This window comes from Notothenia rossii, assembly GCF_949606895.1.
Source record: "Notothenia rossii genome assembly, chromosome: 6".
Taxonomy (NCBI): Eukaryota; Metazoa; Chordata; class Actinopteri; order Perciformes; family Nototheniidae; genus Notothenia; species Notothenia rossii.
This window is the reverse complement of record NC_136909.1, coordinates 63875046-63902482: the sequence shown is the minus strand read 5'-3', so window position 1 is coordinate 63902482 and position 27437 is coordinate 63875046. Positions and strand designations below refer to the sequence as shown.

General features: G+C 41.4%; 2 protein-coding genes and 1 long non-coding RNA gene across 5 annotated transcripts in view; 1 reads left to right on the top strand and 2 right to left on the bottom strand.

Moving 5' to 3' along the window:
• Window positions 1-299: 299 nt before the first annotated feature.
• On the top strand, window positions 300-6154 carry tmem254 (transmembrane protein 254). Its single transcript, XM_079690721.1, has 4 exons — window positions 300-458; window positions 2258-2361; window positions 2995-3054; window positions 5423-6154. The coding sequence occupies exons 1-4, from the start codon at window positions 372-374 to the stop codon at window positions 5541-5543; spliced, it is 372 nt and encodes a 123-aa protein (XP_079546847.1). The 5' UTR covers window positions 300-371; the 3' UTR covers window positions 5544-6154.
• A 1828-nt stretch (window positions 6155-7982) lies between these two features.
• Window positions 7983-27437, bottom strand: part of LOC307043992 (L-threonine ammonia-lyase) — a 51208-nt gene continuing 31753 nt past the window's right edge. For 2 of the 3 annotated variants that reach the window (XM_079688977.1, XM_079688978.1), the window contains 10 exons: window positions 13885-14215; window positions 13107-13223; window positions 11963-12204; window positions 11023-11188; window positions 10613-10712; window positions 10398-10473; window positions 9946-10071; window positions 9485-9652; window positions 9297-9354; window positions 7983-8609 (listed from right to left, as the gene is read on the bottom strand). In XM_079688977.1, coding sequence (XP_079545103.1) covers window positions 8511-8609; window positions 9297-9354; window positions 9485-9652; window positions 9946-10071; window positions 10398-10473; window positions 10613-10712; window positions 11023-11188; window positions 11963-12204; window positions 13107-13223; window positions 13885-14215 — 1483 coding nt within the window. In that variant the 3' untranslated portion in view covers window positions 7983-8510. Of the gene's footprint in view, window positions 8610-9296; window positions 9355-9484; window positions 9653-9945; window positions 10072-10397; window positions 10474-10612; window positions 10713-11022; window positions 11189-11962; window positions 12205-13106; window positions 13224-13884; window positions 14216-16291; window positions 18419-27437 lie in introns of those variants that run through there. The other variant, XM_079688976.1, reaches the window with a different exon arrangement.
• LOC307043995 lies at window positions 19896-24611 on the bottom strand. Its single transcript, XR_013809498.1, has 2 exons — window positions 23825-24611; window positions 19896-20248 (listed from the first exon to the last, which is right to left on the bottom strand). It is a non-coding gene; the product is annotated as an uncharacterized lncRNA (long non-coding RNA).

Here is a 27437-nt window from a genome sequence, read left to right as displayed (position 1 = left end):
CATTTATTTATTGTTTATTCCCATCTCGTCTCACCAGGACCCATTTATAAATATAGATACATGATAAATAAAATGTATCCATTAGGTGGCAACAAAGCAGTAAAACGTTGTTATTAATCTGTATTTTGTTACAGGTTATTATAATAAGTATAAATAGCAAAAAGACAAATATATAGTGAGAACACTTGACATATAAAACAATTATGTTTTTTGTTTTTTTCAATAGCTTTGTCCACTTATGTAATAGTCCTCCCATTATGCATGAATATGAAAACGGTATCACCCTCCCTTCCTCCCGTCACTTCTCATCTCAGCTGTTACTACACGGTCGTATTTGACAGCGGGACCAGCGAACACCAGCAGCAGCAGCTATGGCGAAAAGTGATAGATGCGATTACTTTAAAAGAACCAGCCTGTTCTGGCTCGTCGCCGTGACACTCGGCATGGGATATTTTACTGTAAGTTCGTTGTGCTTTTATCCATAATAGAAGTAAGATAGAATATAGAACAGTGTTACACATAACTTCTCCTTGCTTGCGATGCCACCCTGCTGTGTTGCATTAAATGTCCTCCGGGTTTTATTTTCTCTCAAAATATAAAACGCTATTTTTATGTTGCTGTTTCTTCATTATCCTTAATTCTGTATCGATGTTTTGCTTGAGTTTGTATGGAAATGTTTTTAGTTGGTAAAGTAGCCTTCGAGGTCATTGCCAAGTCAGTGTTTAAATGATATCTAATCTTATCGGGATCATTAATTCCTAAGTAAGAGTAGGCTATAAGTTAAACTAACTTCTGTCCAAAGTCCACTGGACATGTTCGTAAGTAGTCCAGTGTTAACCCTTACTTTTGCTAATGCTTGTCCTGGTACCGCCCATTGCATTTGAAAAGCAAACAATAACGTGCCAACTCCATTCAAAATGTGTTAGTTTAATTTAACTTGGCATTCTGCCAAATGCTTACATGGATGCTAAACTCGAAGTAAAGCTAACTAGTCGACAGATATTGAGGATTTCGTTGTAATGTAGTAGTGCTTGGTCACTCAAATATATGCCGAATTGATCAATGGACTGTCTTTTCGTAAAATGTAAATTGTTTTAAAAAGTTGCTATCCAGTGTACTGGACAAACAAGTAAAATGCACCAACATGTAACCAAAGTTTTACAAGGGATTTGGAGCATGTCGCATGATCTCAAAAAGGTTTATTTATACTACCACTTGCCACGTAGGCTACAAAGTAAGGTTAAGAGAGACCTTAATGTAGTAAGAAAATGACAACTGTTCATGTTAGGTAAATTAAGAAAGGTTAAGTTATTTCGTATGAAAAATTGTGTTTCTGCCTTTAGATGTGTATGACATCCAAACCATAAATGACCTGCATTCTCTGGGTTGAGGGGCCCTTTAAACAATATACTATTGTCTTTTCCATAGAGCAGTCATGGTCCATATTGACACATACCTGACATGTCACAGGTGCACTGAGGAGGACAATAGCACAATGGCACAACACTATATTACATCATGTCGATTTCACTGGGATTTGTAGTGTGTATAAAGTGTACAATCTTTGTTCTATTTTTCTATTTTTTTATTTTATGCTTAGTCATTTCTACTTACGAAACAAATATCTGATCAAAAATGTTGGAAATAAATGGGATGCAGTGTCAGAAAGCAATTGATTAGAATGTAACTTCTATCTGTTATCAGGTGAACTGGTTGTAAGCAGAATGTGTGTAAAGGTGGGGAAAAAACACTGATTCTGAAAGTAACATAGATCACATTTAGTCTGACCTACAGTAGAGCCTAGAAAATATCCTGTACCGTTTCACATGAAAAAAAATGAAATACCAACCCATCATCGTGCAGAACTGTCACATTGAATTTTAGTGGCATATCTCTTAACAAGGCTCCCCCTTGTGATACAGTCATGACCCTCACTGCAGCAAAAAGAGCCAATAGTGCTGTCTGGGAAACTCTAATATCATACACTTCATAAATGCCACTGTGTAATTGAAACACTGTAAGAACAGACAGATGATAGTTTGTTTTAACCAAGCGGCAAACTCTGGGGCAGAGCCGGGAGGCCAATAAGGAAGTGCCACAAACTGCAGTTCATCTAAAAGAAACTGCACCGTTTCTTTTTTTATTGGAATGTTCCTCTTTTATAGAAAACCATTTGTAGCAGTATCTCTTAAGATACACAGCATATGAGTATTGTTTTTATTGTTTAATGTCAAATGACTCTTTCTTTGTTTTGCAGTGCATTGTGTTTGCTCCTGAAAAAATCCCATTCGAGCACCTTGGTCCATTTGGCAGCTTCTGCACTCATCTCGTGGATAACTATGCTAGCATTATGTACAAAGGGTAAGTGATAAGAAGCAAACACTGCTATCATGAGTTATTATTTTTAAAATCTGCCTTAGAATACAAATGTTTTGACAGTTCTCACTTGCTTAAAAGAACGAGATTTTGCCTTATTAGAATAAAGACAATCAGATAATGTGCAAAGTATACTCACAAGACTTGAATACAGTTTTTAATCACCTACAGCCTTAATGGTTCTCCAATTCACAGGTCGTTACACACACTTCCACTGCTAAAGCACTCTGCTAATTAGTCGCTTAAGTCACATGACTGCCGTAGCAACAGTAGAGAATTAAGACAGCAATCAACACATAATGTTTTGTTGTCATCTGTGTCATGTGACAGTAAAGACAGACGTTAATGCTGAGTGGACCATCCATTACTTGGTGTTTTGACATTTGTGAAATAAGTAATGTAATCTGTTTTTAGGGAGTCATGTGACCCCAGGACTCATTGCTGGGTGTTACCTAACTTTACATGAAGACAAACAAAACATTATGTGCAGTTTCACCATGTTCTCAGACTGTATGACTTTAAAAGGGGCGTCTGTAATGCTGTACCCAGAAAAAGCGCAAAAATAGAAAGCGTGTAATATAAAATCTGAGGACTATAACACACATTTGTCTGTTACAGATGGTGGGCTGCCTGGGCTATCCATTTGTTTGAGGCCTATATTGCAATGAGGATGTGCCGGTAAGAATGACAAGAACCTGATCGTCCACTGGATGGTGATGTAGTCACATTTTTGCCAATGAAATTAGGCAACAGCCTTTAAAACTCAAACGCATCATACTTGAGTATAAATAGAAGTCCAAAAGCTGCCTTCTCTCACACGCTTTAGTTTGTGCTTCAGGCACTAGCGATATTATTCTTTAGTGACATTTCTGTAAAAAATAAATAAGCACTTCTTTGTGTCCAATTTTGATCCTATATTGTGTTAGAACGTGGAGTTAAAAATGACTGAAGCTTTCCAGAAAAGTATTTGGATGCCCTCGTTTTTCCTCGTTTTTCTGAGGCCTTTTATTTGACACAAATTAAATTAGGAAAGACTTTCTATTTGTTACAAAACTGTGAAGTATATGGGGATCATAATAATTGTACCAAGCTTCATAAAGGTCTCTCCATTAACTTTATATATCATTCCATGATTTATCCTGATTTTTTCTTTATGGTTAGGGCATAACATTTTTTCTAACTTTTTCTAGTTTATTTTTAGTAAACTGAACATTTTTTCAGTATAGGTCAAAATAACTATCTGATATGTGTGTTGACTTATTACCATCTGTTTTCGCTTTTTTTTCTACCTGGGTTCTTTTTATAAAACCATACATGGCCAGTACTCCGTCAGATATCGTTGTGTACAGATATTGATCCTTAGAACATTTAAAACAACATTTTTATAACATCTAATTCATGATCTCTTATAATTTCAATACATATATTTTGTATTCTTCTCTTTCTATATAAAACACCATCCAGATAAATAATTTAAGAATATACACTCAATGAATTCACTTGTTAAGGCTGGCGTCACACTGTCCCGAAATTGACACCCGATGGACACACGAATATGGAATTGTGAATTTCGCACGGAGATGGCCCCGAACCACACACAAAGGCAACATTTACATTACTTTGTAAAGCGACCTTGAGGTTATGAAAGGCGCTATATAAATTCAAGTTATTATTATTATTATTATTATTAATATTATTACATTTAAGACATACAACTGCAACGAAAGTAACAAAAACAATTATGTTAAAGTACTATGATACTGTACTGATAGCTTCAGACTGTTCTTTACTTTATCCTTCTTTATATGTAGAAGATATTAAGTTTTCTCCGTAATGTTGTTTCCATAGCAACAACAACTTCCTGTCAACTCGCCTTCAAAATAATATATTATATCCTTTTCAGTTTCACAGAACACAAATTGGGTTATTTACATAATATGTTTACATTGTTTAGATTTTGTTGTGCAATAAAACAACCCGATGGACACACGATAAAGGAAATGTTCAAATTCAGCTCTGATCGTAACATCGGGACATTCTTGAGGGCACCTTAAGCCATCGTATGACCGCCGGTGGAGTTTCTCAGGCTCCGGCAGCAACTTCATGAGCGGTGGCAAAATCTTTGGCAGGCCAAAAAAATTGCAGAAGGACCTTGCGAAGGTTCATTTTTGTGTTGAATTTGTGTGTCAATCTTGCCCTTCGTAAGGCCATCGTGAGGGCATCTTGTTCTCATCGGTGATATGGCACCGATGATAACAAGATGCCCTCAAGATTTGACAAGATGCCCTCACGAGTGCCTTACGAAGTTGCCGCTCACAAAGTTGCTGCCGGAGCCTGAGAAACTCCACCGGCGGTCATATGATGGCTTAAGATGCCCTCACGAATGGCCCGATGTTGTTACAATCAGAGCAGAATTTGAACACTTCCTTTATCGTGTGTCCATCGGGTGTCAATTTCGGGACAGTGTGACATGGGCTTTGACAAACATCAGATGATGGGACAAGTCCTGACATCTCTGGCTGCCCCAGAAGCTAGTTCATTAATTGTTCTTTTGGGTCCTATCGAATAAGATCTCTTTAGTTGATTAGTGTTTTTTAATGCTTTTATTGGTTATTCCAAAGAAACTGATGAGCACATTTCTGGTAAACATAAGGTTTGAAGTGGTGCTTTTTCCTACTTCTTTGTAGAGAAACAGATGTGTCAATTAAAGTGTACAGTAAGTCAAGCTAAGCATACTTTAGTCTAAAACAGCCCTAGTTAACACCCAGGCTAACACAGTAAGCTCTGTCAGCACTGTTGCTGTTATTAGCATTGCTAGCACTGTTAACCCTGTTAGCTCAGTTACCTCTGTGTTTGTTAGCTGTGGAAGCAGAGGTGGTAACTTTTTGAAGGTAATTCCTACCCTGAATCTAAATGTAGTTTAAAGTATATTTAAAAAAGGACCAGTGTTTACCCCTCCCTTTCAAATTCTATAAGGATTGGGGTTTTATACAGCTGCTTCTAACTTAACTTTGTTGTTCATTCTATATTCTCTTTTCCCCTGCAGTGAGAAAGGCATCACCAACCTAACCTCTCGCTGCCTTTGGTTCATCCAGACCTTCCTGTTTGGCTTCGCCTCCCTCGGCCTGCTGGTCAAATATGACCCAGAGCGCCCCAAACAGCACTGAGTCCTGCAAGATGAAGCCAGAAGAACAACACTACATAAGCTGAAAGAAGAAAATCAATTTGTGCCTCCTCTTCTTCCTCCTCTGTATTTCTCTCTGATATGAAATCCTGCTGAGGGGCAAGTGGAAGACACATCAGCCTTTCCTGTCTCTTTTTTCTTAAAAGTATTGAAGTCAAAACATAGCTTTATAGAAACACTAGAATGTTCCATCTTAGTTCATATAACTTAATGTGTTCATATGATGGACACAATTTCATTCCATGGATTTTCTATTAATAAACCAGGGAAGTTTTTACTGGATAATAATATTAACATTGTTTTTATATTATATAGCATCAGAGTTCTCTTGATGATCCCGGGCTGAAAATGTTAGTGCAATACAAGGGTTATCTCTAATGATATTATGTTGTGCTCTCACTATTCAATGGTACTTGGGATATGTTCTCAGCTGCTGTAATCTTCCTCTTCTCCGGGATAAAAATAAAGAGAGTTGCTGTTTGAATTTGCCTTTTAATTTACTGAAGTGCTTTGTGTTCAACTTTTTAAACTGAAGACTGGAATTTCTTAATGTTAACATTGAAAAATAAAGAGTTAATTACAAACTGCAGGAAATGTGTTTCGCTGAATTATTTATTTTTCTTGAAATGCTCTGACTTAATCCTTTAGTTTATTACAGTTTACTTAAGAATTCCCTCTAAACCAGTTAATACAACATTAAGATTTTACAGTGGACCTGTGAAGCCATAGTAAGGCACAGAAGGACCCGAGATTAGGGGGAAATAATGAGTAAGATTGATTGTTTTATCCTACGTGTTGGCATGCGAACATTCGCTAATTTCCAATTCACAAAGAGTATAGCTGAGGCTAATGGGTGGGGTATGTTGTTAAAAAACTAAAACTTTGAACTGATGGTGGCTTTAAGTATAATGTTAAGAGAACATTTTAAAGTATGCATGTAATAATAAGGTTGTGTGCCTACCTTAATAATAATTTGTTGGTTGTTGGACCAGCAGGAACAAGCTAGATGTTAGCGTGTTGCTACATTTCCTATACTGTATGTCCTTATCCCTATTTATCCAGGGTCCTCTATTGCCCAGCTCTTCCTCAGGAAATTTAGAAAGCACATTATGTAGTTCTCTGACACTAGAGGTCTTTAAATCCAAAAACAAAGACAAGACAGTTTGAGTTTTCAGGTAGTTGCTAAGGAGCTATGTTCTTGACCAACATTTCTGTCATTGCAGTCAGCTTCTCCCAGTCAGGATTTCTTCATTGTTCAATGTTCAGGAACTTTTATAGGAGTCTGAATCATCCATAGAGGTCAAATCAAAATTAATTAAAATACAAAAAAAAAAAAAAAATGTATAGAATAAAGCAATGTCAATGTCAAAATATTAGTTTTTTCAATGCAGACATAGGTTGGTGAGGCTGCAAGCTAACTGACGCTGCTTGATGTCCAATGTGTTACAGCCACCTGGCATCACATAACCTTTGTGGCTTAGTTTGTGACCAGCAACATATACAGTATTTGAGGCGCCAAAGAGACCAGTTTCATGCGATAGTATTTGAGACCAACTAAACTAAGAAATAAAGCTGCGAAAACTGGGTCTCGAGATCCTCCATCTTCAAAATAAATAAGGGAAAACATTTAGTAAAACCCTAATTTAAGGACGACAGAGCTCTGCAGTGTCTGGCAGGAAAACAATACAAGAGCTACTTCTCCTCCAGCCTTCCTTATATAATATGTGTGAGGGCAGATCTGAAACACCTGAGCAAAGATGGAGCCGAGGGCCAATCAGAAGCACGCTAAGGGGGCAAAGAATAGGGGGAGAAAACACCAAAGGATGGAGTGTTTAACAGAAGACTAAATTCCTGAATTTGGCTGAAATATCATTTTAAATCAGCAAGATCTAAAACCAATGGTCATTCGAACAAAGATTACAAACCGATAAAAGTTACATTCATAAAAGCTTCTGGCAGACAACCACTGTGAATGAAACCGACCAATAAACTTCACTGAAATAAAGGATGCTCGTAAGTGTTGGAGACATTTGGGATAATGTAAGTACACAATTCAACAAAAGCATACTTTTAATTTGATATATTGAGATATGAAAAAATTAGGCAACATAAGCTTTCATTTGAAGTTGTGTTTCAAGCAACCAACAAACAGATATTCTGCAGGTCTACAAGTATGACGTTGCACAAAGCAGTTGCACAATGTCCTCTGCTTATGAGCATAAGAGCATTAGCCCGTCTTAAATAGCCCAGCCTCCACTGCAGCAATCCTCTGCTATTATCAGGAGTTGGCAGTAAAGAAACATTTCACTTTCCCATCATGCTTCATTTTTTTTCTTGAGAGTTTACACTTGCCATCAAGAAAAGGCTTAATATTTTTAAATTATATATTTGTTTCACAACATCAGAAAACCACAAAAACAAGTCATAGACAGTCAATGTTTATTTCCAGAACACTTTTTACAATTTTACTCTACCATCGTAGGCAGAATAAATACAGAAATATATACAAAAATACAATATGGATTGAAAATAAAATACACATTTGATGCAGATGGTTTAGGAAGTTGCATAGTGTGTAGGCCTACTTACTTTACGTAGAGGGCACTAAATGAGTAAATATTCAGTGCTTGAATAATGCTCTGTGAACTATACATTCATCTTCTGGATACAGCCTATGCACTTTACCATAATTACACAGGGGCATAATTAAAGAACGATAGCAGCATAAGTAATAGAAGTTACATGAATAGTATTCTCTACACAATCTCAAGGCTTTTCTTTATACACTTAGGTTTGCTTAACAGCCACTGTCTTAATGGTATTCCTATAACAGAGTTCATATATTGTAGTAGTGTATGTAGCAGGGTGTGTTTGCACGGCAGCTCACATTATATTCATGATTCATGTAATGTTATTTTTCCGTGCTCTAGTCTTCGTGTTCATGTTGTGATCACCGATCCAGCCAGCATATAGAGGGGTAGCGCTCACTCAGGACCTTGCGTAGCTGAATGCTTTGTGTTTTATCCCTGGTTTCCACCACACACTCCACCTGCCAACACACACACATCCACATACAGTTAGCCCTCTAACATCACACACCCTAGAATTAGGTCAGGGAGTGAATTATGCAACACCTTCACCTTTTGACACGGCTGTTTCAAAAGTGTGTTTGTCAGGCTGTGTCATCATTTATTTTCATATTTAAACATAACTTGAAAACCTTTAAAACATACATAATCTTAATGCGAGCAATCAATTTAGGGAAGGTCCATGGTAATGTGTACTGGTTCTATATTTTACCCTATTCACCTGTTGAAAAATGTATTCAAGTAATTATTTCCTCATACTGAGCCAGAAATCTCCACTTCAGTAGCACTTACATACACCATATTTTGCAGTTTCATCCCTATCTATATTCTGAAGCTTTTTGTGTAGGTGTTAGTTCATAGATCGTTCATAACACAAGTTACAATACACTTTATTCCTGACAAAAAAAGTGAAATTTTGTTTTTTTATTGGCTGTGCCTTGCAGTAAGCATATGTTCTTACGGGATAAACAAACTAGAAAAAAGTGCACTGATACCTCTATATTTATCTTAAATTGTATTTTTAGTTACACTAATCGGTCCCATTAACTCAAAGCCATGAGTTTCATGGCAATGCAAGAAAAGAAAATGTGCAAATTGAAGACGAGGACAACAAATTATGATGTGTAGAGGACAGATATGTCGCATACCTTTGCCTTGAAGAGGTCTGACTTGTCACTTTGTCTCCGTTGGCAGACATCCAACAACCTTAGAGGAAATAGACGAAGATATTAAGGAATAAAAGGTGACATCAAGAGATATTATACATAAACTAGACCTCAGCGTGAAGCGAGAGATTGATCAACAGATCTTTAAAATGAACAGGGGTTGCCCCTACCTGACTTCCTCTCTGGACAAGACGTCCAGCAGCTTAGCCATGTCTCCTGGATATTCCCCCAGCTGCACGGAGAACTTACTGACCCGATCATCCAGCACCAGGGCCCGGTCCACACACTGCCTCATCAGCTCCAGCTCCATGTTAGCACTGGTCACCACTACAGCAACCCTACAGAGGACACACACACACACACACACACACACACACACACACACACACACACACACACACACACACACACACACACACACACACACACACATAAACATATATACATACACACACACACACACAAGTCTTGTTTTATCTGCAGCCAAACGTTAAAATAACCACTTGTGTTTTTTTCTTAGTTGAAGAGTGTATCTGCTATAACATTAATATAACTGCTGTGGTACACTTTCTTCAGATAATTTGCCAATTGGGCATTGTAAGGTTCAATAATATTAACAAGTTTGACACACCTTTTGCCTTTCAGCTCTGGTAGTTTTCCAGCCAAGATGGCTGCCAGTCCCATGGCTCCCTCTGTGTCCACAGTGGAGCGTTCAAACTCCTGAAACCGCAGCATCGCCACCAGAGAATCCTCCTCACTGAGGCAGAGGCAAATAAAGACAAATAAGTTACAGCAGCCATAAGAAATATAAGTCCTCAATTGGAAAACACGGTTAGAATTCCCGGTCTATACGTTTTCAAATTAGGGTTTGATATAAAAAGATTATAACATTGAGTATTTTCTAAAATATTCAATATCTGCATCAAAATACCTGGAATTCTACATTTCAGAGCAGTAATAATTTCAAATGGGGTTTTACAGTGAACTATATTCAGAATATGAAATGAGTTTTCACACACTGGGCATCCAATATCTCATTGAAAATGTTTTCAGATGAAGCGTGAAAGTGTAAATGTGCAGTACCTGACAGAGACGACTTTATCCACTAGTTTCTTTGCCAGCTGGAAGGTGTTATCACCCAGGGAATGCTCCATTAGATCTGCAATAGAGAAATAAAAAAGCCATAAGCTTCTCTCAGAAAAATGTGAAGATAATTATGAAGTTTGTTGAACATGCATGTAACAGTTCTTTAATAGACTTGAAAAAGACCTGACTATTAAATGTTTAAATGAGTTTACCTCCATAGAGTTTCTTATTGGGGTTGCTGTTCATGTTTTTGATTGGGCCGTTACTTTTCAGAGATTGTTGCAGCAGAGGGAAGCCTTCTGGTTCAATTCCCTGTTGGAGAAAGCCAATGTATTTTCACCATATTACCACATGTATAAACAAGACGTAAACCAAACACATTGGAGTTTGGAAATTGAATACCATAACCAGATACCTTTCAACATCGGCAACACACACTTGGATTAACACCAGGGAGTTGTACTTATTTGTAATCAGAAGAAAGAATTATGGGAAATGTGCTGGTGTTAGATTGGGCTACAGATCAACCCATTATATACTTAATTATATTATATACTTAAACATTACAGTAGGTAGACAATTATGCAGATCATTAAACAACCTAATTTGAGCGTGTACTTACTATGACAAGAATTCTGGAGTTGAGGTGTTTGATGGCTGCAGCTGTAGCAGCCAGTAGCCCGTACTGTCCAGCTGCCGGAATAACCACTGCGTCCAGTTTAGACACTTGCTCGTAGATCTCCATGCCAACAGTGCCCAGTCCTGCCAGGTATGATTCATTTTCCTCTCTGTAAATCAGAAGGCAGAGTCAGAAAAAAAAGTGTAACAGGTGAAGGTGTGTGTCCTGATGATCCGCAGACCTCATATCGTAGATGTCCTTTGTAAAACCACGCCAAACCGACCTCCATAAGCCTACATTACCCATGGGGCAACTAAACCATCAGTTGAAGTTTTTTGCAAGTACTGTCTAATATAGATTACAGAGGTCTGATAAACTTCTTTCTAACTCCACACCAAAATACTTTTTTTTACTGACTATATTGTATGACGTACAGAATGTTAGTTTACATAACGTTCTTGTGGCATACAAAGCTGTCAGAAATCTGAAGGCAACTTTTGTACAGTCAAAAAACTGTCAAAAAGAGTTTGTCACACTGATATATAAAGAGAACTGGCCCTATTGATTTAAATAAGCGTTCGTCCTGGCAAGCTGATTTACCTTCAAAATATTTATTTTCACAATGAAAGTCAGTAGAGGTCATTATTTGATCACTTCACGGACTGACACGAAAGTGTAGTAGCAGCGTTTGGCGAATAGGAAAAATATTGCAAGTGTTCTTGGAGTTTTTCCCCTTAAAGATCCCATATTGTAGAAAGTCTTGTTTGACTATAGGGAACGTGTATGAATACTGTGAAAGTATCTAGTGCGTAGAGAATTTGGGAACGGAGTTCCTCCTTAACGTTATTAGTTACATCAGTGCTTTCCCAAAATGTGTGCCTGGTAAATTAAAGACCACAACTACTGGGTATAAAAAGTACTAGTTGAGAATGTTAACACTGACTCTTCCAGGTAGAGGTATCCGTTCTCTGAGGCCAGATGGCGGGCGTGGTTCTGGGAGTCGTGGCCGGTGCTGCCGTAGGAGATAACCATGGCTCCGTAGTCTCTGTAGATCCGGAGGCGAGGCGAGGAGCAGCATGACGGCATGATGACAAACACCGGGATGTTCAGCTCTACTGCATGGTGGGCCACGGCCATGGAGAAGTTACAGTCAGTGGCAACGATCACGCCCTTCCTCTGCTGAGCCTGGGGGGACAACAACACGTTGATATGAATTAATATGTCATATATATACTGTATGTACACACAGCGTCAGCCAACGTCAACCAATTTAGTGGAAGTCAATGAAGAATCCTCCACAGTGTGAACTACTATTTGCACTTCCAGCATAAGAATGGTCTGCTGTTTTGCAAGTGGTTCTGTGCGGGACTACTTCTTAGCAAATTGGTTTATTTTACACTCAAGGATGGATTAAAAAACAAGATACAATGTTAATAAGTGAGCTTAAAACCTACTGGTGGATATTGTTACATTTGTACAGAACAAGGCTAGCTGTTTCCCTTTGTTATCTTTATGCTAAGCTAATGGTGATGTTCTCATTAACCCTCCACTAGAAAGCAAATTGGCATATATCTCAAAATAGCAAACTAGTCCTTTAAAAGGTTTAACATTGCACCAAGTTACATCACCACAAAAGATATTCCAGGTTAATTTCTGGCCTCAACCGAATGAGGCCTTCTATGTAAAGCCAGTGTTTCTCAAAATGTAAACCACAGTTCCCATAATCCCTGATGCTTCCTGACACAAAGCAGATCTTTGCATGGCTTTACTGGCGAGGATAAAGGCGTCTGAAGTCATTTATTCCATCAGTGTGCTCAACAGTTGGCTTAAACCTAAGAATATATAAGAAACGTATTAACACAACTCTGCTGATAGGCCATTTGTAAGGTTGGTTGAACATGTTTTAAGTTCTCTCAAAGATAAGCTAAGAGAAACATTTCCAGGCCACTGTCAATTAAAGCTGCACTCGAGTGTTTTTGTAACTGCAAGTCAGTATTGGTCAGTGTCTGACTGCAGGAGCACACAAAAAGTAGATCACTAGCTGTGACCTGACGGACAGGAAGGGATCATCTATCTCTGTCTCTGACCTGTGTGAGGGAGCTGAGCATGTACCGGACTCCTCTCTCCTTCACAGAGCCTGTATAGTGCAGGTGCTCCTTCTTCAGGTAGATCTCCATCCCGTACTGCTTGGAGAGTCTGGAGTACTGCACAAACACACAAAGAATAGCATTCTAAGAGAAGCTCTATGTTTAATTAACTGAACTGAGTTAACTGAACTGTACTGTATTAGGTCAAAAGCTATAACTTTAGCTCATCTTTTGGAACAACATTTCTCTAGTCTATGACAATGTATTCAAATATTATTATCTACTTATTCATTATTTAATCCCTGTTGGTGCAACTATCATTCCAGTAATGTCTGTTTGTTCATCAAATGTTGTCTACATTTATTCAGAAGATGGTGTATTGCCAATTGTAGGTGTTCACGTACAGGGAATCTGCTTTGGTGTATTGGTCAGTTAGGGTTAGGCTTAGCAATTTGAAATAACATAAAAAATAGAATTACAAAAATCCTAAAACATACAAAAGAATAGAGGAAAAATGCTATAAAGTTATGAAAAGTTCTAAAAATATATAAAATACTTTTTAATTAACATTCTGTAGTTTTTACAATGGTAATTTGGAGTAAAAATGTGCACAATTGTAAAAGATTTTACAGTATTAAGTATAATAAATGCAATATAAAAATATATAGTTCCAAAGATGTGTGTTTATATTTTTTAGTGAGGGTTCTGAAGCACTCTATATCATTTTTGTTAACCTTTTCTTTCCCCACCACATCACTATAGTCCTTCTATAGCTTACCGTGCAGGGGGTCTTCTGGATCCCAGCCTGGATCCTGAAGGCTGCGGCGCTGATGTCCTCAAAGCGGAGAAACGGGACAAGAGGTCTGGGGTTGTTCCTGAACTCGCTCATACGTCTGGTTTTAGGGGGTTCCTTGAGCACGATCTCAGCAGGACCCCCCACCACCTTGGTGCTATAGACCTTCACGTCCCCATTGACCAGCTCCTCCTCACCGAAGTCTTTCAGACGCTCCGGTTCAATGAGGGTGGATCCACGGACTGCATTACCGTTAGTGACGTGGTCACATTTGTCAGAGCCTCCAGGCTGACTGGGGCCCAGACACAACTCATCTCTGGGAAGGAAACACCAGGTAGACATATTGTAATTCATTTTAGATTGGGATATCATGCGTTTGAGAAAACTGACTTGTACTTCAACAAAATGATGATACACAGATTAGACGAGGTAGGAAGTACCTTAATTCCTTGTCCTAATTATATCCTCAAAACCTTGAAACTTGCCTGAACTTCATTACGATGAACATACAGATTAGTTTAATCAGACAGAGACCAGTGAACAACTCTGGTTAATTTGTGGACCAAAACTGAGAATCCAGATGCATCTGTCACTGAACTAGTTGTCAGGACTCCAACCCAGAGGAAAACCAATTCCCAAACAAAATAATAATTTGCTTTTCATAGCTCCTTGAATTAAAAGGGTTGGTGTTCAGCATCCAGACCTCAGATCATAAAGTTTGAACTTCCCCAAAACACACAAATGCACCGCCCTGGAAGACTTTTTCTACATTTATAATAGCTCAGTACATGGCCATTGAATATAACCAAACAGTATAACTCACTTAAATAGTTCATTCTTTCTCAGAAATGTACTTAAAATGTTGAGGTGTTTGTACACTACTTGAGTATTTACAACTTACTGTCTATTACTTTATACTTCTACTTTACTACATTTCCAAGTTTCATTCAATTTAAAGCTTTAGTTACTAGTTAGTACATTCATTTGGATTTAAGTTTTAAAGATCTAGATTTGCAAATAAGTTATAATAGGTTACCAATCAATATAGTAGGTAGTTAAAATGAGCCCTACCTCTTCAATTTGAATGCAATACTTTTAATTGTAACTTTATTTATAGCATATTTTATTCAAGTTAAATCTCTGAGTTCTTGTTTACTGTTAATTTCTCACAATCAATTGTTGACACTTCTCTAACCATCTAGTTACGGAGGCACTGTACACAATATAAACATAATAATAGGATTAGACCCTTTGGAGATTAACCTTGTCACCTAGCCACATAAGCAGATCACAAATAGTTAATAGCTAAGTTTGAATAAGCTTAGTCCATGGATCCAAGTCATCTTCAGATCTACGGTATGAACATATGTGTTTATGTCTTCAGATGGGCAGGGTTTGCTGTATCAGTCCAGATAGAGCTGAGTAACTCAAAATAACTAAAAAAGAAACAGTCATGAAAGTGCTTTAGCGTTAGGTATTAGTGTGTTTGAATACCAATCTCCCACCAGATAGAGCAGTTCTCCCTAACAAACTAAATCTGCACTCCTCAGAGAACACACCAGTCTATTTATGTCACAATGGTCGGCATAAACAAGAGTGTGACCTTTCACCGCGTCCACAGGGTCCATTGCTGCCCTCTGCTCTACTTGTCAGTTAATTCCAGTTCCTTATTAAGACACTCAGTGTGCACTTATGACTTGAACAGTCAGAGGCTGCACCTCTGAGGAGGGTGCTTCTGATCAAAGGCAGAGTTCAAAAACAACATCAAAAGGGGGAAAAGAGCAAAATGGCCACCAGGATGAAGCCTCAAAAAGCATCCCTCAAATGGTAAAGAAGGTCATTTTAATTCAAATTGGCAACACAAATTATTACAAGGCCAAAGACATTTCAGCCCACCAGACTTTGGTCATTGGTTATCTTAGCTTCTAATGTCCATTTAAAAACGAAAAGCCCAAAATGGCTGCTGTTTTGCTTCCTTTTTCCTATAATGGAACAATGATCCCTTGAGAGGAGAAAAGTCCTCCAAGCGCTATATTACCCCAATTTTTTATGATGCATTGTTGTAAGTGCCATTTTTCCTCTTTCTTTCATTCAGGCATGGGTATGACATCCAAATTGCATGCTTTGTACAGTTTGTTTCAGTCAAAGTACCACAAGTAGCACCAGATGGTTTAGATACTCATACCAAGGTTCTTGAAAGTTGTTTTTCTTAGTTTGTCTGGACATGTCCATTTAAAATCGACCTAATGTTTCCCTGACAATCATGGTTGTTCCGTTTTTGCAAAGAACCACTGGAACCCTTCATGTGACCCTAGATGTGATGTCATTGACAGAATGTATAGCCCAAAGCAGTGGCAGAGTACTGCACTCTAATAATTATTGAACAGCCCACCTCTTTGATTGTTTGCTTTTCATTTCTCTCTGTCTTTCTCTTATCGAGAGTAACCTGGGGACGCAGATGAAAGCAAGGTAGAGGACCAAGCGAAGGAGCAAGTCTACCAGGGCTTGGAAGGTTGGGAGGAGCTCTCCTCTCGAAGGGGTAGGAACTGAGGAAGAGGAGGAAGAAGGGGACACACCGATAGAAGCCATTTCTGCTGGGGACCTGGATGGAGCTGGAGAAGGTTTTGGGAGAGTCATCTGAGGAGAAAGAATGTTGGAAGGGCTTTCATAAAGCTTCGATTGGGGGATCTCAACAGCCGAACGTTGATTTGGAAGACAAATGGGTGGTGTTGTTGATTTCCTTTTGTGATTGAGTTGAGGAGGAGGTGGCAGAGGAATAGATTGGAGATTTGAGGGTGTTTTTGTCAGGGAATGCTTCAAAAAAAGTGGATAAGGAGGAGGGAAGGAAGTAACTAAAGGAGCTGAACCGATGAAGGTAGAAGCTTTTTCCAAACTAAGCACAAAGGGTAAATATTTTCCTACTGGACTAAGCTTGTTAGGGGAGGGGTCTTGAGGATCCAAAGGACTACATGTTGTAATATCCCACCTCTGCCAGAAGGGGTCCTTCTCATCTCCGTCTTTAAGTGCAGGCCTGGGTGAGTACAAACGCTCAAGTCGTTCACTCAAGTAGCTCGAATAGAAAAACTGGGCAGCAAAGTTCATCCTGATCGAAGCACTGTCTTCCTACAGTCCAACAAGTCTTTGAATCCCTCTCCTCCTTCGGCTGCCGTGCTGTGTCCCAGGGATAGGAGGACACTGACTGGAGCTGCTCCCACGGTGTCACGTCCCCTGCCCTCAGCTCCCTCCCTCTTTTTCCTGCCCAGGGGGGGGTTATTTAACTAGGGATTACCAGGGGACACATGCACGTTGGCTCTACCGTCTCTCCAGTGGCCTGGCCCCTCCCAGCGCTCTATTCCTGGGCCCAGACTGAGATTACTACCCCATGCTATGACGTTGTGCTAATCAGACAGTCTAAGAAGATAGATGCAGACTTAGGGTTTATCTAGGGAGCAGTGATCTGGAGGCTCAACGATACATATGTGACCACTCGAGGATTAGAAATGACAGAAGTGGGGCGGTTTGTGCTTGAAAGGGTACAAATGCTTGTTTGTGTCCAAAAAACAGCAGAATCCAATAATTGTTCCTGCAAAATAGCTAATAAGGGGCCATAGGTGATTCCCAAATGTCCATTCCCATATCTAGAATCCTTCAAAGTGCTCTCTATTAAATAGTAGACTATTTTACTAATGCAGCATCGGGTCTAAAACCAATAGACTAAGGGACAGTTTCATCCCACAGGCCGTAAGACTGTTAAACACCTGAACTTTTGAAAGAACATCCATAACATTAATCTGTTTGCAATTTATATCAATATTCCAACCTAAGATGTGTGTGTGACCTAAGATTTCCATTATCATAACTACACTGCAGCTATGCACAAATGACAATAAAAGCCTTGAATTTTCTGCTCACTGTCAGGACTTGCATCTGAAAGAAACTGAAGGAGGATGTTGCTGCAGAAGAGCAAGGCTTTCCTGGACTGTATAAACAAGGGCATGTAGTTCAACTGTAAAGAAAAATAAACAGCCTGTGAATAACGGGGGGAAAGTGGAGAAGAGGTAAATTGGCTGATGCCAGCTCTCAGCAGGTGATCCAGACCCTATTCCCTACTGATCGGATGTCCATCGTGCCCCTAGAATCTGGAGCAACAGGGTGCCAGCATTCAACTGGTTCCTTGCGGATAACGAATGTACCTCAAATCAGCACAGGAATGAATATAATCAGAGATAATCCTTTTAGCAGACATGGCTCAAACTCTATTTGCAGGTGCATCTAAGGGTATAGTGATTGGAGAGTAGGGTGGGTGGAGCTAAAAGCCTTTGCATAGTGCAGATAATGTCAAGTACAGTGTCAGTCACAGCAAAGGAAACTAAGAATGTTTCACTCTAAATATCATGCCTGTTATATCATAAACTTATGCTTCACTTTCATAGATTGAAAGATGGTTATTGCTTTATTATAAACCCATTGTGTAAAAGCCTAGATAAGAAACACAGAAGAGCTGAAAATGTACTAAAAGTGCCTTACTCCTGAATTTACCATGTAGGCGACCTATTGACCACAATTCTGAAAGTTTCAATACCAACATTTTTGTATATATTGGTGTTATTATAAAATGTTGACAAGCCCAAAACATTTGTTATTAAACAAACATTTCCCTTCTATTTGGTACAAAAAAAAAAACACTGCCCCAACCTAAACATAGTGTAGACTCGCCTAGAAAATGAGAAAGAAAAAGTATGAATAACGGGACATTTAGACATACCAAATTTAAACATTTATAAGATAACTTCTATGCAAATTAACCAAAATAATATTGACTATTAAAGACATAATAGCAAGAACGAATGGGACAACCCACCCAGTTTTCCCCCAAGCTGACCACATGACAAACCTCCAAAAACTTGGAGGAGTCCTATCAGTCAAGCTGTTGTTTCTGTAAGTACAACACATCTTACAATAGGATTAGGACACAGTCAGACGAAACCAAAGGTCAACTAATGACTTGTTTTAAAAGCAAAGGGTTGAGCTTTGATTCTTTTGATAGAGTCAAAGCGTACACACACTAACAACCACACACCTCATCCAAATTAGATTTAAAAAGTGTCAGGAACACTGTGTTTGCCAGGGGCCAGACAGTTTGAGGGAGCCGAGCTCTCTTCTTGGCAACAACAAGGTTAATGAGCTCTTTGTTCAAAAGAAGATAATGGTTTGACAGGATAAAACGATGAAGGGGAAGATGAGGGTCTCAATTTCACCCTGCTTGTGAGGACATCATCATACTGGTAGGTGTTTTGAACTAAAGCAGCAGACAAACAGACAGCTCACAGAGGTGAACTGGACAGGAATAGCCGGAAGGAAGGTGACCCCGCCTCCAGCAGTCTGTCACACCACGGATCAGCATGACACCCAAACTCTGATGCCAGGATCATCTGGCTCTGTGTGCAGGCAGACACTCTGTTCTTCACCATGTACGACCTGATCGGAGATGAACCTTGACACATATTCACATTTAATATCATACTGGTTTAAAATACTCTTTCATTTCTGCTACACATTCATGTGATAATGAAAAACGAAAACATTTGAAATATCTATAATAATTTCATGATCCATTTTCAATGATGCATTCCATTTTGAGAATTGTGGGTCCTAGAAAATGTAGCCTAAAAGTACCTATCACATTATTTAGCAGCTATTAATGCCCCACATTTAACATTTATAACAGTTTTATTGCATTAATTGTATTGTTTACTTCTGTTTTGCATGTTTTTAATAAGACCTAACGGTGCAGTGCTTTGGTGTTCCAACATAAAACAAACGTGTACATTATTTTTCTGCATAAACCATTTCAATTCGATTTAGTTTGAAAATGTTTATATAATCTTCTTTTTTACCGGGACTATGTAATGTAAAGGGACAGGAGCAATGCTAGTGTTACGAGCTTAGATACACAAGGAATAAAGGACTCAAATGCACGACCCGGGAGCCAGAGATAAAGTATAAGTAATATACTTTATTTGCCAAAAGGATATACAAAAGAAAAAAAACACCCTTTGCGAGGTGACAAAAAATAAAGAGCTTCAATAAGGCTCAACAAAAAACGCTCACAACGTGAGGAACAAAACTTACAAAAAGTTTTCAGGAGCATGAATCAAGGTAAGTGTCAAGAGAAACAAATACTGACGAGCAGAGTTCTTAAATGAGGACAGGACAAGACCAACTGACACTGAACACTGGGAGACTGGGGAATTTAAACATTCAACAACGAGACACAGGTGAAACAATCAGGGGCGGGGCTGACGCTGATGAAGGCGGGAGAACACATTAGGAAAGGGAGTCAAGGGACCTGAAATGAGACGTGACAAAAACAAAACAGGAAGTGAAAAACAATACAAAATAAACAACATGAAACATGACTGACTTAACACTTCTGGAGGTGCACAACACACTGTCCCTGTTGCATGAGTAATTTCAAAAATAAATGAGTGATTGTTTTTTGAATAATTCAGAACTAAAATAGATTGAATTCACCTTTTGAGGGTTTCTGTAAAGGCCCCTACACACCAAACTGACACCAAATAACACATCAGACCGACAATGAGCATCGACACGCCCTACTCAGATTGGTGTGTCCCGCACCATCGGGTATTTTCAGCCGGGCCGAAAACCAAAGGCCAAAGGCAGTCGGCAAAATAAATCACTCTGATTGGCTGTTCAGCTAGCGAATCAGTGCATGAGAAGCGAAACGGAAGTGAGGGACCCAAACAAACTATTAAGAAGGCAAATCTGAGATTTAATTTAACTCCAGCTCTCGACACAGGTTCGGGAAAGCCCCATGAGCTTCTCACTGTAAAGTGAAAATGGAACGCACACGCTATTTGTTGTTTGTTTATATCACGCAGTCTGTTCTTCTTCTCTCGGTTATCACGCAGTCTGTCTTCCGGTTGTTGCCTCTTTTGAATGACGAATACACACTACCACCGCCTGCTGGTAAGGAGAGTTATTGCCACTCACACATGCGCAGTTCGTACGTGCTTCTTGGCCGTCGGCTGAAGTCTTTGCGGTGTGTTCCAGTGCAAAACATGGCCAAAACGCAGAGACGTGAGGCGACGCAACAGTTGGGGTCTGTCTGTGTCAGTTCTTTTTTTCATTTCAAACCTTTATTTACCCAGGTGTATCCCATTGAGATCATTGATCTCTTTTTCAAGGGAGACCTGCTCAAGTAGGTTCCACATGAAACATAAAAACATAAACAGAACAACAAAAAGGACATCATACAGCATCATTGCAGGGATTACAATTTACTATCCACATTAACAGGTACCAACAGCTTCCGATTGAGTAGCATCCAACCGAGCTTTAAAAACATTTAGTGGCACCAGATTGCTCAGTTTCCATTTCAATTGCAGACTATTCCAAGACAGTGGAGCTGCGCATCTAAATGCTATCTTCCCTAAGACAGTCCTAGCAGTTGGCTCATTTAATAAAAGAGGCAACAACCGGAAGACAGACTGCGTGATAACCGAGAGAAGAAGAACAGACTGCGTGATATAAACAAACAACAAATAGCATGTGTGTTCCATTTTCACTCTACAATGAGAAGCTCATGGGGCTTTCCCGAACCTGTGTCAAGAGCTGGAGTTAAATGAAATCTCAGATTTGCCTTCTTAATCATTTGTTTGGGGCACTCACTTCCGTTTCGCTTCTCATGCACTGATTCGCTAAGCTGAACAGCCAATCAGAGTGATTTATTTAGTGTCATGTCTCGCAAATTATGTTAGTTAGTTTTTGTCTTGGTCTAGTGATTTTCCCCTTTATTTTTGAATAGTAACCTTCCCTCTCGTTTCAGATACTCTGACCTCCCTTCCTTGTGTGTCTCCCACTCCTGTGATTGTCGACCCCGCCCCTGATTGTTTCCACCTGTTCTCCATTACCTGGTGTATTTATTGTCCTCGTCTCCCTTTGTCCTGTGCCAGTTCGTTTCGTTCCTTGTGACTACCACCAGCATTAGCAATCCAGGATTAACCCCAAGCAGAGCTTTGAGCCACGTCTTGTTTAAGTATTTTTGTTGTTCATGCTCCTAGTGTTTTTCCTCTTTAAGAGTGATTTTGTTTTTGTACCACTATCGTTGAGCTTTGGTTTGAATAAAACCTTTTTTTTGTTAAATTCTGTGAGTTGTGCATTTGAGTTCATACCCGTTTAATCAGTCGTAACAGTACGAACTGGCCTAAACATGAACCCAGCCGACTCTGAACAGCTGAGAGCAGCGCTTCGCTCTCAGGGAGGCCGCCTCGCTCAACAGGAGGATCAGTTAACGGCCATCCAGCAGGGAGTATCACACGTCACAGACAGCCAGAGGGAGTTCGAGACATCTGTTACAAACCAGATTAACCACCTGGCGGGGCAGATCCACCACCTGCTCGCTCACCTCAAGACTGAGCCCTCACACCCACCTCCGGCCGGACCCGAAGCGAATGCGGACCCGGCGCCCGCTTCCCACACCGTGTCAATCCGCCTGGCTCCGCCTGAGAAGTTTTCCGGGGAATCCCATGACTGCCGTCCATTCCTGGTGAATTGCAGCTTACATTATAGTCAACTACCGACAGCCTTTCCCACGGAGAGATCCAAGGTGGCTTTTATGATTTCCCATCTCACCGGACGAGCGGCGGCGTGGGCTACGGCTGAATGGTCACGTGACTCGCCGATATGCGAGTCTTTGGGACAGTTTACGGACTCCCTGACGAACATTTTTGACCACACGTCCCCAGGCAGGGAAGCAGCTCGGGCTCTTTACAAGTTAAGTCAAGGAAGACGCAGTGTGTCAGACTACGCAGTGGAATTTCGCACCATTGCGGCCTATAGTGGCTGGAATTCTTCTGCTTTGTTCGATGCCTTTATTAATGGGCTTTCTGACCCTATTAAGGATCAGCTGGCACCCTTGGATCTGCCAGTGGAACTAGACTCTGTCATTGCCATGTCCATAAGGATTGATAACAGACTTGCTGAGAGGAAACGGGAGAAGGACAGGGCTGCACTACCCTATTTCCACCCTAGAGGGCACTCCTACTCTTCTCACTCTCAGGAGACTGCCATGCCACGTTCCTCTTTCCTTCCATCCCAGAGATCAGCGTCCCCCAACAAGGCCGAGGAGCCAATGCAGCTGGGACGTGCCAAGCTGTCCACGGAGGAGCGGCGGCGCCGCCTGCTGGAGGGAAGATGTTTTTACTGCGGTCAACAAGGTCATCTTCTCTCTGGATGCCCGGTAAAAGACGGGGCTCACCAGTGAAAGGGAGGGCACTGGTGAGCCGTCTTTCCACGGCAGACTTTCCTCCCCGCAAGTTGACCAACATAAAGGTAATCTGCCATGAAAGAAGTAACTCTCAAAAAGTGTTAATTGACTCTGGGGCTGACGAAAGCCTGATGGATTGGGGATTAGCTCATGAACTGAGACTTAATACTGAACTTTTGTCGTCCCCTTTGAAAGCCAGTGCTCTGGATGGCAAACTTCTATTTCATGTCACATACAAGACCGAACCCGTCACTATCATGATTGATGATCATTGTGAACTCATGTCGTTTCACCTGTTTAATTCTGCTCAACATCCTCTCATCCTAGGTTTTCCCTGGCTAACCAAGCATAACCCCTATGTTGATTGGCGGTCAGGTAAAATTAAGGGGTGGGGGCAGGAGTGTTCACAGGATTGTTTTAAGTGTGTGGGAAACATGGCAGTAGGAGGGGTTTCTGGGGAATGTAGTACCGATCGGGTTACTAATACTCAACATAGCCTGGACCGCAAGAATCAAACCCCAGATTTAACTTCTGTTCCCCCCTGTTACGATGACCTGGCCAAGGTATTTTGTAAAGTGAGCGCCACCTCCCTTCCTCCTCATAGGCCGTATGATTGTGCCATCAATCTGTTACCTGGGGCTCCAATTCCGAAGGGTAGGTTATACTCCATCTCGGGTCCGGAGAAGGAGGCTATGAAGGAGTACATTGACACCTCTCTTCGTGCAGGTCTGATCCGCCCGTCTTCCTCCCCGGCTGGGGCGGGTTTTTTCTTTGTGGGAAAAAAGGACGGGTCCCTTAGGCCATGCATTGATTATTCTCCTTTAAATGACATTACGGTAAAGAACAGGTATCCTCTCCCCCTCATGGCTACTGCTTTTGAACAACTTCAAGACTCTAACATTTTTACCAAGTTAGACTTGCGTAATGCCTACCATCTGGTGAGAATTCGTGAGGGGGATGAGTGGAAGACTGGTTTTAACACACCCACAGGGCACTATGAGTATCTCGTCATGCCATTTGGTCTCACCAATGCTCCAGGAGTTTTTCAAGCACTCATTAACGATGTTTTAAGGGAGTTTTTAAACCGTTTTGTGTTTGTATATCTTGACGATATTTTAATATACTCACCTGACAAAGACTCTCATGTTCACCATGTACGTCAGGTCCTCCAAAAACTCCTGGAGAACAAACTGTATGTGAAGGCAGAGAAATGTGAGTTTCATGCTAAGACTGTATCCTTCCTAGGCTTTATCATAGCTCCTGGTCTGATCCAGATGGACCCGGCCAAAATCAGTGCGGTGGCTAAGTGGCCTACGCCAGACAACCGCAAGGGGGTGCAACGTTTTCTAGGCTTTGCTAACTTTTACAGGCGCTTCATCAGAAGTTTCAGCGCCATTGCTTCTCCCCTTCATGTTCTCACGTCCCCTCAGGTGCCTTTTGTATGGTCTCCTCAGGCCGAGGAGGCTTTCCGCCGTCTCAAGGAGAGGTTCACCTCAGCCCCCATCCTCATCATCCCCGACCCAACTCGTCATTTCGTTGTAGAGGTTGACGCCTCAAATGAAGGGGTGGGGGCTGTCCTGTCGCAGCGGTCCAAGGAAGACAACAAACTTCATCCCTGTGCCTTTCTCTCCAAGAAACTCTCCTCTGCAGAGCGGAACTACGACGTGGGGAACCGTGAGTTGTTGGCGGTAAAGATTGCTCTGGAGGAATGGAGACATTGGTTGGAGGGGGCTCAGCTCCCTTTTATAGTGTGGACCGACCACAAGAATCTCGAGTACATTAGGAAGGCTAAAAGACTAAATTCTCGCCAATCAAGATGGTCTCTGTTTTTTAACCGTTTTAACTTCACTCTGTCTTACAGGCCGGGGTCCCAGAACGCCAAGCCGGATGCCCTGTCCCGTTTGTTTGACCCCGAGCCGGTTGCCAAGAAGCCTGAATCCATCCTGCCACTGAATCGTGTGGTAGGGGCGGTCACTTGGCAAATAGAATCTGTGGTGAAGCAAGCTAACGGTGAGAGCCCAGCACCTAGTGGTTGTCCGCCAAACCGTCTGTTTGTGCCTGTTACTGTACGTCCACAGGTCGTCCATTGGGCTCACTCATCGCTGCTCACCTGCCATCCTGGCGTCAAGAGGACCATATTCTTTATCAAGCAACGTTTTTGGTGGAGATCCATGGAGCGTGAGGTCCGGGAGTATGTGGAGGCCTGTCCTGTCTGCGCCCGCAACAAGACATCCTCCAGGGCACAGATGGGGCTGCTCCAGCCGCTTCCGGTTCCCAGCCGGCCCTGGTCTGAGATTTCCGTGGATTTCGTCACTGGGCTCCCAATGTCAGAAGGTAACACCACCGTACTCACGGTGGTGGACCGTTTTTCTAAGATGGTTCATTATATTGCCTTACCCAAGCTGCCATCTGCCAAAGAGACGGCAGAGATCATGATGACTCATGTGTTCCGTATCCATGGTTTCCCCAAAGATATTGTCTCAGACCGGGGTCCGCAGTTCATCTCACGCTTCTGGAGGGAGTTCTGCAACCTCATCGGGGCGTCGGTGAGCCTGTCATCCGGGTACCATCCGGAGTCCAATGGCCAGACCGAACGCCTTAATCGGGAATTAGAAACTGGGCTCCGCTGCCTCAGCTTCCAGAACCCTTCCTCCTGGAGCAGGCATCTCACATGGGTAGAGTACGCCCACAACACGCTCCCCACGGCCCCTACTGGGTTGACTCCCTTCCAGGCTGCCTATGGGTATCAACCTCCTACCTTCCCGGACCTCGAGAAGGAAGTCACAGTCCCGTCCGCCCATGCCCTGGTTCGGCGTTGTCACCGGATCTGGTCCGCCACCCGCAGGGCTCTTCTAAGGAGTGGGGAACGCATGAAGGTGGCGGCAGATCGGAAGCGTCGGCCAGCTCCGGAGTACAGGCCCGGCCAGAGGGTCTGGCTCTCTACCAGGGACCTTCCCCTTCATGTGGTGTCACGAAAATTGGCACCTAGGTTCGTAGGCCCATTCCCAGTGGCCAAAGTAATTAACCCTGTCTCTGTTCGCCTTCGTCTCCCCAGGTCTCTGAGGGTTCATCCCACCTTCCATGTGGGACGACTGAAGCCGGTAAAGGAAAGCCCCATGGTTCCCGCGGCCAAACCCCCTCCACCCCCCCGAATGCTCGACGGCGGCCTGGTCTATACGGTCAAGCGCCTGTTGGCGGTCCGGAACAGAGGCAAAGGGAGACAGTTCCTGGTTGACTGGGAGGGTTATGGACCAGAGGAACGCTCCTGGATCCCATCAAGATTTGTTGAGGATCAAACTCTCATGAATGACTTTTTTCGCCAGCACCCTCAGGTTCCTGGGCCGTCAGGAGTCGTCCCTAGAGGGGGGAGTACTGTCATGTCTCGCAAATTATGTTAGTTAGTTTTTGTCTTGGTCTAGTGATTTTCCCCTTTATTTTTGAATAGTAACCTTCCCTCTCGTTTCAGATACTCTGACCTCCCTTCCTTGTGTGTCTCCCACTCCTGTGATTGTCGACCCCGCCCCTGATTGTTTCCACCTGTTCTCCATTACCTGGTGTATTTATTGTCCTCGTCTCCCTTTGTCCTGTGCCAGTTCGTTTCGTTCCTTGTGACTACCACCAGCATTAGCAATCCAGGATTAACCCCAAGCAGAGCTTTGAGCCACGTCTTGTTTAAGTATTTTTGTTGTTCATGCTCCTAGTGTTTTTCCTCTTTAAGAGTGATTTTGTTTTTGTACCACTATCGTTGAGCTTTGGTTTGAATAAAACCTTTTTTTTGTTAAATTCTGTGAGTTGTGCATTTGAGTTCATACCCGTTTAATCAGTCGTAACATTTAGCCGACGGCCTTTTACCGACAGCCTACTGGCGGAAGGTGGCGGCACGGCCGAAAAGACACGACGGGGCGGGACACACCAATCTGAGTAGGGCGACAGGACACTCATCGACGGCCAGACATCTATCGACATCTATCGGCGCCGAAAATCGGCTTGGTGTGTAAGGACCTGAAGGAACACCTTACATTTTTTATGAATGGGCCATGTTTGAAAAAGCATTCTTCATTGTGTGATGTTGAGAATATCAAATGTATTATAGTATACAGAGTTATTATTATATTACTAATATATTTATTTTTTCCCTATAACAATTGTTTTTGTATGTGTCCTGTTTTGCAGCGGTGTAAAGTTTATATATTATAATCAAAACATAAAATATATATATTTCTGAAATGGTCCAATCTGCATAAGG